The sequence below is a fragment of the Lithobates pipiens genome, unplaced genomic scaffold (assembly GCF_037356315.1).
Source record: "Lithobates pipiens isolate NorthernLeopardFrog02 unplaced genomic scaffold, aLitPip1_a1.2 Scaffold_8, whole genome shotgun sequence".
In the NCBI taxonomy this organism is placed as follows: Eukaryota; Metazoa; Chordata; class Amphibia; order Anura; family Ranidae; genus Lithobates; species Lithobates pipiens.
In genome coordinates, this window is record NW_027507903.1 from 172,487,510 (window position 1) to 172,499,978 (window position 12,469).

Here is a 12,469-nt window from a genome sequence, read left to right on the forward strand (position 1 = left end):
TACACACGTAGCAGACTATCCGGCGGACAGTCTGGCGGACTTCCCGCCGGACTTTCCGAACGAGCTACTTGCCCACACACGGCACTTTTCCAGCGGACTAATACGGCGTACAAAGTCCGCCGGACTATCCGCCATACTTTTGAAATGAACGGACTCGCCCACACACGCGGAGGAAAGTCCGCTCATTTTGAGCGCGTTTCCAGGTAGTCGGGGCCAGCGAAGGAGGCGTCGCTGGCCCCGTCACCTGGTATGGACTTAAAGGGGAAAAAAATCGGCGTGGGGTCCCCCCCCCAGGTTCACATTAGACCCTTATCCGAGCGCGCTACCCGGCCGGCCAGGAAAGGGGATGGGGACGAGCGAGCGCCCTCCCCCTCCTGAGCCGTACCAGGTCGCGTGCCCTCAACATGGGGGGGTGCCGTGGGGAAGGGGGGGGGCACGCGGCCCCCCCACCCCAAAGCACCTTGTCCACATGTTGATGAGGACAAGGGCCTCTTCCCGACAACCCTGGCCGTTGGTTGTCGGGGTCTGCGGGCGGGGGGCTTATTGGAATCTGGGAGCCCCCTTCAATAAGGGGGCCCCCGGATACCGGCCCCCCCACCCTATGTGAATGAGTATGGGGTACAATGTACCCCTACCCATTCACCTGTAAAAAAAAAAAAAAAAAAAAAAAAAAAACACACAACACACAAGGGTTAAAATAGTTTATTGCACAGCTCCGGGGGTCTTCTGTCCGTCTTCAGGGGTCTTCTCGCCGGACTCCTCTGCTATCTTCTGCTAGCTCTTTTGCTAGCGGAGGAGCCTGGCTTTCTTCTTCGCCGCCGCCCTCTTCTTCCGACTTCGGAGGTCTTGTCCCCCTCTTCAGGTTCTTCTTGCCGGGCCACCGCGCCTTCTTCTAGCTTTTACAGGCGGTGGCCTGGTCTTCTGTCGTTGCCATCTTCTGTTCTTCTCTTCAGATGTTGACTCGTCGCTGCCTCTGCTCACAATGGCAGGGACGCGGCGCACGGCGACTTATATAGGGACATCACCGGATGATGTCCCCGCCCATTATGATGTCCCAGAGGATGCGGTAAGGGTCTAATGTGGACCTGGGGGGGGGGGGACCCTTTTTCGGCGTAGGGGTTCCCCTTTAAGTCCATACCAGGCTACCTGGAGACGCGCTCAAAATGAGCGGACTTTCCTCCAGGCGGGAAAAGTTTGTTCATTTCAAAAGTACGGCGGACTGGCACACACACGGCCGGATTGTCCACCGAAATGGACTGATTGGAGTGCAAAAATACTTTAAGTCAGCCAGACTTTTGGGTAAAAATAGTCCACCGGAGCCTACACACGGGGGGACTTTTCCACGGGATTGTTTGATCGTGTGCACGAGGCATAAGGCCGGCCATGCATAGTTCAAACCGTTAGTAGGCAGGCCAATTGATCAACTTGAGTACAACCAGCTCGCCACATTCTCTTGTGATCATCGCTAGCGGCTGCTATAGTTGCTAGTGATAATCACTGTCTTCTCCTAGCAGGGACGGCTTCCCTCGACAGGAGAATACAATTGGCGAGTTCCCTGTCAGCACTGTCTGTGTTGATGGGTGAATCATGCAAATTTTCACAGGAAAGAAATATGCACCATGAATGGCCAGGCTAAGGCTCCATGCACACTGAAGCTTATAAAAACGCCCGTTTTTGGGAGTTTGGGCATTTTTTTTTTGTTGTTTTTTTTAACAGCCCAAAAAACTCCCCTTTTATCCTATGTGTCCATGCACACATGGAGGTTTTTGAAGGTTTATCAGCAGTGGAGTTTATGGGCCGTTTTCTGAGCGCCATAAAATAGCGTCCAGGAGTCGTTTTTCTAAACCACAAAAACCGCCAAACGCTGATAAACACACAAAAACGTGGCTCACCAGTGTTTAATGTTTTTGATCCATTGAAAAATAATAATAAAAAAAAAAAAAACACCCTAAATAGAGGCCAATGCGGTAAAATGCTATTGCAAAAACGTTAAACTTTGAAAGTCACTGCAAAGCTACTGCCGTTTTTATAACGTTATTTTAACGTCCAGTGTGCATGGAGCCTAAAAGTCTATGAATTCTGTCACTTATCCCTCACATTAGACACTGGAAAAATGCACAGAACATGAGTTCTGGAGTGCCCGCACTTCACAGGGTGTGATTATGCAGGCCACAGTGCACGATTTTCCATTGGCATGGTCTAAGTATACAAATCAAAAAGATTTCTGCCCTTAAAGAGAATTGTAACTGTGGTAAATTGTTACCCTAGTACTACGTGAGATTTCTGCTCCAGGCTGGAAAGCATGAGATCAAAAAAAAATTAAAAAAAAATTAAAGATCCCATGCTTTCCAGCCACGACCGCGACTTTGTTTACAACCGCTGTTCGGACATGACGTCCCGGGCCTCCGATGGTCACCAGTCAGCTCTATGACCATCTGGTCACCGGAAATCTCTATGCTCGTCATCCAGCGGTGGCGGATTCTTTTCTCCGAGTCCCTGATAGCACGGGAGAGCCCGGAGAAGCACCGGGAAGAAACGATCAAACAGCTGAACTGCTGATATGATAGTTCTTACAGTGCACATAATCGCCGTTTCTAAGATGATAGCTAAATGATGCCTGCAGCTGCACCACTGAAAGTTGCGGATGTCATATGATGCGATTGGGCTGGAAGTGGTTAAAGAGGACCTGCAGGCTGCTCCCATAATTTGTGTAATTATATATATATATATATATATATATATATATATATATATATATATATATATATATATATATATATATATATATATATATATATATACACATATACATACATATACACACACATATATATATATTTATTACACACACACACACACACACATTATATATATATATATATATATATATATATATATATATATATATATATATACACACATACATACATACATACACACACACACACACACACACACACACATATATATATATATATATATATTTTTTTTTATTATGAAGTAAATGACAATTGTCATATCTTCCAGCCATTGCTGGGACAAGGTCATCCAGCACCCAGGGCAAAAGTGTCAAACTGAATCCCCCCCCCCCTTTTAACTTAGGGTTAGGGCACCCCCATCCCTGCAATAAGCCATTGAGCCCAGGGCAGCCATCCCTCCTGCCCACACCTTGTCCCAACCCGTCTTCCGGAACTCCTCTTCCACAAAAAAAAAAAAAAAAAAAAAAAAAAACACACACACCAACAAGGTTTATAATATCCCAACACTTTCTGTTCTAGATAAGGCACATTTTTTCAATCTCCAAATGATGCTGTACAATTCTCGTTACAAACAAAGGAGCAACACAAATGATTAGTTAATAGGTACAGATGTCACATTTATCAACGACTTCCTGCTAGCAGGCGCCATGAATCATTCTACCTTGGTAACCGCTGATTAGATATCACTGCATCTGTTCTCTGAAATTAGTAGTGTATACTGAAAGTCAAATAATATGATAACATTATTTGGCCACAAATAACAGTATAATTAATGTTTTCTTATCTACTGCAAGTCCAACAAAACAAGATAGGCAAGAAAAAACTCTGCCCATCATGCAAATAGGACATGCTAATATTCTCACCCAAGTGTGGCACAGGCAGCATTTATTTCACTCACTCAAAGACTAAAAGAAGCAGAAACTGCTTGTAATGTCCGGTACCTTCCCACTTCACAAACAAAAGGGTCACCCAAGATTTCTGGTTTCTGTTGCTCAGGCCAAGACTCTATTCTCTATGTGTACCCCAAATCAAGATATAGCACATTTAAAAATGAGGCAAATAAAAAAATTTAAACAGTCTGAGATTTTGCAGCTGATGAGAAGATGAGCAGTTTTTGAACACAACTGGAGTTTTTTTGTTTTGTTTTTACACCAATTTCTAATGGAGAGGGAATGAGATCTTCAATATGATGGAATACAGTCAACCACAGAGCATGGGAATGGCAAAACAGATTCAGTACCATCTGCATTGGGGTCATTTACTTCTAAATCTTCTTTTCTGCATGCTCCTTTTAATTGTATTATTACCGGTCCCTCAACAGACCGTGATACCAAGAGAAATGCAGTGGGAGGAAACCAGGAGAAACCGAGGGGGGGATGAACATCCGGATCAGAGCCCAATCTTTATACTCTTTATGAACGGTGTTTTGTCTGACTTTTTACTTAGGTCTACCAATGACTCACAAAAAGCAAGCAATGATTAGGATTTTGGCCATCCCTTCAGATTGCTGGGCAGTTTCCACTTCTGAATACCTCAGAAAGCCAGAGGTGCTATACTTGAAGAGTTCTCGATGTGCAAACGTAAGCATCAAGGCTACACAAAGTATTGTAATTGTTCTTTACAGGTATTTATGTAGCGCTGGTAATGCTTTACATACTGTACATTCACAGCAGTCCATATCAAGAAGCTTACCCAGTGCTGCAAGACAAAGGTACTAACCACTTTGCTGCCGTGTTATGATAAGAACTCAGCTTTATCACAAAATTACACATTCAGAATACCTATTGATATGTGTCTTGATGTTCCAAAGAAGGTATACAGGAACACTGGATAAAATGAGGAATATAGTCCAAACACTGGAGGTACAGCTGCTAGCAATGCATACGCTAAACCTAAAAAAACATCAAAACAAAACATTTGTTAACAAGAAGGCACATATTCATTTGCATCCAAGTGTTATTCATTAAAAAGATCCATTACTGTTTTGTTTTTCTGCTGTATAAAGACATCATGGTAAATGTTTAATTGTAAAATAAAGATTTTATATACAGTAGCAAGAAAGAGTATGCAAACCTTTTGGAATTAATTGGTTTTCTGTAGTAATTTGCAATACATTTTTTAGCATTAATCTAAGTCACAATAGACAAACACACACAAACAACTATAATCTCTTGTGTCTTTATTGACCACACCCATTAACCACTTGACCACTGGGCACTTAAACCCCCTTCCTAACCAGACCAATTTTCAGCTTTCGGTGCTCTCACATTTTGAATGACAATTACTCAGTCATGCAACACTGTACCCAAATTAAATTTCTGTCCTTTTTTCACACAAATAGAGCTTTCTTTTGGTGATATTTAATCACCACTGTTTTTTTTTTCTTTTTTGCGCCATCAAAAAAAGACAAAAAATTCGGTAAAAAAAAAAAAAAAATTCAGTTTCTTTTAAAATTTATTGCAGAGTATTGGCGAGTATTGGTAGAGTATTGCATAGTATGGGCAGATCATTGGCACTGAGCAGCCATCTCTCCCCCTCTCACTGTACCGATTGGTACAGAGAGGGGAGGGATGAACCCGGCGCCACGTCGATTTGTTTACAAGTGATCGTTCCGTCATTTGAGGGAGTGATCATGTGGTAAACAGCCACTATCAGCGGCCGTTCAACGTGATGCAGAGGACCCGGCGGTCACGAATGTCCCCAGGTGCGCGCGGGAGCAAGATTCCATGGACGCCCTCCCAGAATAAGCCGATCACACTGTAGCCGTCTTTCAGCTATGGCCTGGTTGGCATGTGGTTAAACATTCACAGTACCGGAGGAAAAAGTAAACTCAAGGAGTTAATAGCTGTTCGAACCTCCTTTGGCAGCAATGACTTCAAGCAAGAGCTTTTAGTAGCTCTGGATAAGGCCTGCACAACCTTCAGGAGGAATTTTTGACCATTCCCCTTTACAAAACTGCTCCAACTCAGACACATTTGTAGGATATTTAATGTGAATGGCTCTCAAGGTCATTCCACAGCATTTCTATGGAGTTAAGGTCTGGGCCGTGCCTAGGCCGCTCCAAAATGTGCATTTTCTTTTTCTGAAGCCAGTTTGATGGATTTACTTTAAAGCTTAGGATCATTGTCCAGCTGCATCACCCAATTTCTACTTCATTTCAGCTGGCTGACAGCCACCCTGACATTATCCTTTTGGATATTTTTAAAAACTTGGGAATTCATTTTCCCCTTGATTATAGCAAGTGGTTCAGGCCCTGAGGCAGTGAATAAAGCCCAAACCTTGTGTTCCCTCCACCACACTTCACCATTGGGATAATGTTCTGATGTTGGTAAGCCGAGCACACCATAGTGCCGAGTATTCTTCCTGTACATTTTAACTTTTATTTCAACAGTCCACTAAACATTTCCCCAGTAGCATTGTGGTTTGCCAATGTGCTCTTTGGCAAACTTAAAGAGGAAGTAAACCCTGATGGGTTTACTTCCTCTTTCATTCCCTGCAAAGGTAAAGCACAATGGACTACTATGCATCGCATAGTAGTCCATTATGTGTCACTTACCTGACACAGGAGCCAGCGAAGTCACCGCTGTCCCCTGTAGTTCCGAGCGTCCATCTTCTTGGAGAGTCTCTGGCTGTGATTCGCCAGAGCAGCGATGACGTCACTCCCGCGCATGCGCACGGGAGCCAACACTCGCGGCATATCGCTGCGATCTGCGGCTTACCCAGTGTGCTGCTGTCTACGGCGCAAGCACCGTAGACAGCGGTGGCTGTCTACAGGTAAATATCTCCTAAACCATATAGGTTTAGGAGATATTTCTTGGACCTACAGGTAAGCCTTAATCTAGGCTTACCTGTAGGTCAAAGTGGTTTGTAAGGGTTTACAACCACTTTAAGGCATGCAGAGATTTGTTATGCATTTTTTTTCTAAGAGCAGCGGCTTCCTCCATGGTGTTATGCCATGGGAATCCTTGTATGTTCAGACTTGCGTATGGTAGACTCATAAACAGGAATGTTTGCTAGTTCGAGTGGTGTCTTCAAGATTTTAGCCGTTATGGGCCGTACACGATAGGATTTTCCTACAACAAATTATGGATGTGAGCTTGTTGTCGGAAATTCGGACCGTGTGTATGTTCTATCAGACATTTGCTGTCGGAATTTCCGACAACAACTGTTTGAGAGCAGGTTCTTAAATTTTCTGACAAGACTTGTCAGAAATTCTGAGCGTGTGTACACAATTCCGATGCACAAAAGTCCGCGTATGCTCGGAATCAAGCAGAAGAGCTGCACTGGCTAACTTCATTTTTCTCGGCTTGTCATACGTGTTGTACGTCACCACATTCTTGACGTTCAGAATTTCCGACAACATTTGTGTGACCGTGTGTATGCAAGAAAAGTTTGAGCCAACATCCGTCAGAAAAAAAAATCCACGGTTTTGTTGTCGGAATGTCCGATCGTGTGTACATAGCATTACTCCTGGGTTCTTCATCATAGAGGATTCTGCATGGTGCCTTGGGAGCCCTCTTTGCTGGGTTCCCACTTCTAGGAAGTCGCCACAGTACTAACTGGTCTCCATTTATAGACAATTTTTCTTTCGACTGATGGAAGTCTAAACACTTTGTGATTGCTTTGCATTCTATTCCAGCCCCAGACAGATCAGTTACTCTTGATTGTTGTCTTCAGAGAATTTCTTTGTGAAGCATGGATCACATTATGTACAGCAATCTTAAAATGTTTGAGTGTCATATCAAGTCAAAGTGCCTCTAAACCACACACAATAATTGGACTCTAGGTGTGCAAGCTACTAACTTCAATTAGCATTTTGAAGTACTTAGTCTATGGGTTCACTTACTTTTTCCTCAGGCACTGCGAATGTGTAATGGACTTGTTCAATAAAGAGACAAGTCATTAGAATAGTTTGTGTTTTATCAGCTTAGGCCAGGGGTAGACAACCCTTGGCACTGGTAACCTCTTATGCCGGCACGCAACTTCCTCCCCATCAGCAGAGCAGTGCAGAGATATGTCAGCGAGGCACTAATGCATTCCAAATTTCAGAATTCCCCACACCGCATCTACACTGAGGGGGAGGCACTGTGCCTCCACACATTGTAAAAGATTGGAAACATTATTTGGTTCGCCAACTTTGCTGTAGCTGCTATCGTCAGCATTTGCGATGGGGAAGAGATTGGGTGCAGGACTGTCATTGGCCACTGCTAAAGCCAATTGCAGTCCTGCTAGCCTGGCCTACCATCTGGAGTGGAGGAAGAGGACTCGCTTGGTTGCCACTACCAATCTCAGAAAGAAGGGATTTTACTGTGAATGAGAAAACCACAAATCGGGTGACAGTTTGTGGAATTACTGATGAGCTTCTGGGAACTTTGGTGAAATTATTCCTGAAACTTTGCATCACTTACTACTGAACCCCAGCACTTTGTGTCCCATTAAGCCAGAGCCAGTATTCAGCGCAATGAAAATCACACCCAACAGCAGAGCGCCGCACTTTTTCGCAGCTGCGGGGGGGCCCAACCTATGATTCTGCACACAGGCCCCCTGCTTTCAGAAAATGCCCGACCTGAGCTCATCATTGCACATCCATTCCAGATGCTTGTATGTGACATCACATACAAGCACATGGGTTGTATGCGAGAGGTGGATCAGCAGGATGTGTGTGCCAGGACAGGTAGATGCGTCTCATCTCTGCTTCCTTTTCACCACTATTTTATATTACGCATATCATAGATGAGAAGAGGGTACAGCGATGGGAAAAAATTAGCAGGAGGGGTTCAGAGGTGGAACAAAAAAAGAGCAGGAGGGTACAGCAGTGGGGCAGATGAGCAGGGAGGTACAGTGGTGGAAGAGATGAGAAGGGGGTTCAGCAGTTGGACAAATGAGCAGGGGGGTTCAGTGCAGTGTTAAATTTTGTTGACTAAAACATTTTAGTAGACTAAATGAATACTATTTTAGTCAACTAAAATTAAAATGCAATTTTAGTCAAAATTAACACTGGTCTCTAGTGCATGTTAATATCTCAATACCATAAATAGCATATTAGATTTTTCATTACAGCAGTATATAATAAGTTTGGAAATTGCATGTTAACTAATGCATTACAATTTAATTACACCCATTTGATTTTAATCGAGTAAAATGTACTGGAGATTTAGTCAAATAAGACAAACAATTGCAGAAGACCAAAATGGGACTTAAACTAAAATGCCATTTGAGTCCTAAGACCAAAACAAAATTTGCTGCCAAAATGAAAACTGGTTCAGTGTTGGGGCATAAAAGCAGGGGGTTGAGCAGTGGGGCAGATGTGAAAGGAGGTGTATTGGTGGGGCAGATGAGAAAACAGGTTACACAGTGGTGCGGCAGATGGGTTCAGTGTTAGGACAGATGAGAAGGTGATTCAGTAGTGAGAAAGAAGAGCATGGGGATACAGCGGCGGAGGAGATGTGCAGGGAGGTAAAGTGGTGGGACAGAAGCGCAAGGGGGTACACTAATGGGGCAGGTGAACAAGGAGGTACAGCGGAGGGAGGGATGAGAAAGGAGGTACAGCGGAGGGAGGGATGAGAAAGGAGGTACAGCGGAGGGAGGGATGAGAAAGGAGGTACAGCGGAGGGAGGGATGAGAAAGGAGGTACAGCGGAGGGAGGGATGAGAAAGGAGGTACAGCGGAGGGAGGGATGAGAAAGGAGGTACAGCGGAGGGAGGGATGAGAAAGGAGGTACAGCGGTGGGAGAGATGAGAAAGGAGGTACAGCGGTGGGAGAGATGAGAAAGGAGGTACAGCGGTGGGGCACATGTGCAGGGTAGTACAGTGGTGGGGCACATTTGCAGGGGGACCAGTGATCTGAGGTATGAAGCAGGGGCGGCCCGTCCATAGGTACATGAGCTACTTTTCAGGCACGATTATGCATTTTGGGCCCCGTAGACTTCAATGGGAATACCTGAAAATCCTTAAAAAGAGTTACTAAACACAGTGATATGAAAATAGTACATCTATCCCCCCAGTTTATAAATCATCTTTTTACATTAAAATACGGATTTGTATACCAAGGTTACATGATAAACTGCACAGTTTTTTCCAGTGCCAAGTGTTTAGGAAGGAGGAGATTTCCACTACAGCCTGTATACACGTCCACATGTATGATGCCAATATCATGTGACCTGGCTAGCTCTGAGAACAAGTAAATGTTCTCTCCAGCATAAAAGACAGACACAACTGAGCATGTGCAGGTTGGCTACCCTGCCTGTGTTAGCTGGCCTTCAGTGCAATGCAGGAGGGGGAGGATCTGGGCATACAGGATAAAAACAGCTTTTTTACACAATGCAGAGGATTAACCCCTTAAGTTCCACAGCGAGTATAACAAGCAAGCTATGCTGCATATACAGACTGATTTTACTGTTGTGGCTTAGGAACACTTTAATTTGAGTGTTTTTTTCAGCCTATATTAACTGAGAGATGGCCCCTTTTCATTTATTCACAAGATATTATTATTATTATATCATTTTTTCATTATTAGTAGGCATCTTTCATCATTAGATTAATAATATTAACCTTCCCCCCCCCCTCTTTTTTCCTTTTTGGGATGGACATATCCATCACATGACTAAAGAGTATAATATTAATTATTACCTTTATATTAATTTGATTAGGAACATTATCCTTATTATTAATTTTATTATGGTTTTAATGATAAAAAATAAAACGCATGGGCATTTGCATGGATACAACGCAGAACATTAAAATAAACTAAAGAGAGATAGGACCTATGTAAGTTCGTGTTATATAGTCACATTCAGATATAATCAAGCCAACAGTAGATTTAGTCCCCACACATAATAATATTCAGATCGGCCGATGAGATTGCATCATACTAGTTTGACATATTGGAAAGAAATGTGATATAATACATTTTATAGGCATTTACTTGCATTTCTAGTTTTTTATTCTAATTCTAGTTTTTTATTGCTTTGGTTTTAGAAGCTGCGACCATGTATGTAATATATATGTTTTTGCATTCATTTTAAACTAATTGCTCCCACATAAATAGTGGTGAGCACGACATTCTGTAATTTTGCCTGTGAGAATAGGCTAGTTGTATAAATACAGATGTATATAAGAAATGTTTTCATTTTTACCTAGGATCATATATAGCGATCATATGAAGTTTTGCATTTGTATGACACTAATAGGCTTATAGAGAGTTTTATAAGTAGACACACGGAGTCCTTAATTGTTTACAGCCACGGAGGTGTAGATAGGGACGTGATTCCGATTGGATCTCGTCCCTGTCGCTCTAACCGTGGCGTGCGGTCATTGGGCCTCGTGGTACATATAAGCATATTTCCGGTGTTGTGTGTTACGCCCTCGGAAGAAGACAGAAGTGATGAAACGCGTCAGCGCGTAACACACACACACCGGAAGTGACGTGTGTGTTCCATGCACCGAGTTTTGAATAACCAAGGCACCAGGAAGTAAACCAATCTATAGAGCGGACGTCCGCGGTGACCGTGGTAGATCATAACAAGGAAAAAGGCACAGTACACACATTTTTAAAGCGATTGTTTTTATTCTGTCTGGTACGCATACTTTATTTATATGGGTGGTTCTAATAAAAAGGTTAAAACAATATCACACTATGTTGGTATAATCTTGTCTTATATATGAAAAACACTGGACCTCCCATTATTGAGACATCTAGCGGCCAAGGAGTAATTGGTTTGATATCATGAAGGCTCAAATGCTTTAGAATTTTGGTGAGTGCACCCCCAAAGGGGGCTCTTGTTTTGGAGCACGAAAGGTGGAACGTGAGGTGGAAGCTGTTTGTATCTCTCTCCTTTTCACAAACTGGACTGTATCCAATCACCATTGTTTCATGAGCACAACATGAAGGTCTTCTGAACAAGACTCGCATGTTTGAGCACTGCTATATATAAATTAGTGGACTCTTGATTTTGGATTTGAGCTTTTTATATATTTTCTATGGTTTTATGTTTTAAACAAGCAGCAGCTACTATTTTTATTAATTTGTATTATAATTGTTGGTTTAGTGTTTAAGTAGTGCTTACTCACTTAAGGCATATCTCATCCTGAAGCGCTGAGCAGTGTGCAACTGTAGTTAGGGATATAGAATTTTCAGCACGCAGGCTTTGAATATATTAACTGATCAAAGCCTGAAGCTTGAATACACATGTGAAATGCCTATATACACTTGCAAAAATACAAAAAAATAAAAATAAATAAATTTTCTGCATGAAATGCAAACAGTCTTCTCACCCAATCCAGTGCTGTGTCTGCAGCAGCTCTCTGTGCCCTTCCATTGTGGCCCTTTCCTTTCCACCTGCTCTCAAAGGCTTGGCTCCCGCTCTGGTTAATCAAATCCTGTGACGAGGGAGTAGGAGGTGCGGCAGAGCCACGATTTGTGTCAATGGATGCAGGCAGAATGGCTCGGCATGGAGCCTGCAGGTGTGGCACCATAGGAAGCAGCTTCCTATGGTGGCACACTGAGCAGAGGAAGGGCCGGGAGCGCCGGCGGAAAACCCAAAAAGAGGAGATTCTGGGCTGCTCTGTGCAATGCCATTTCACAAAGTAGGTAAGCACAACATGTCTGTTAGTTGTTTTTTTTCCTAAAGAAGACTTTACAATCACTTTAAACTGGTTAATCAGATAGAAGACAACCCAATACCTCAGTCATGCACGGTTGCGCTTTTGGCT

General features: G+C 43.2%; 1 protein-coding gene across 1 annotated transcript in view; it reads right to left on the minus strand.

The window, feature by feature from the left end:
* The window catches only part of SLC26A5 (solute carrier family 26 member 5), a 129,166-nt gene that overhangs the window by 73,835 nt on the left and 42,862 nt on the right, over positions 1-12,469 (minus strand). The window contains exon 4 of the mRNA XM_077468999.1: positions 4,541-4,651. Coding sequence (XP_077325125.1) covers positions 4,541-4,651 — 111 coding nt within the window. The remainder of the gene's footprint in view (positions 1-4,540; positions 4,652-12,469) is intronic.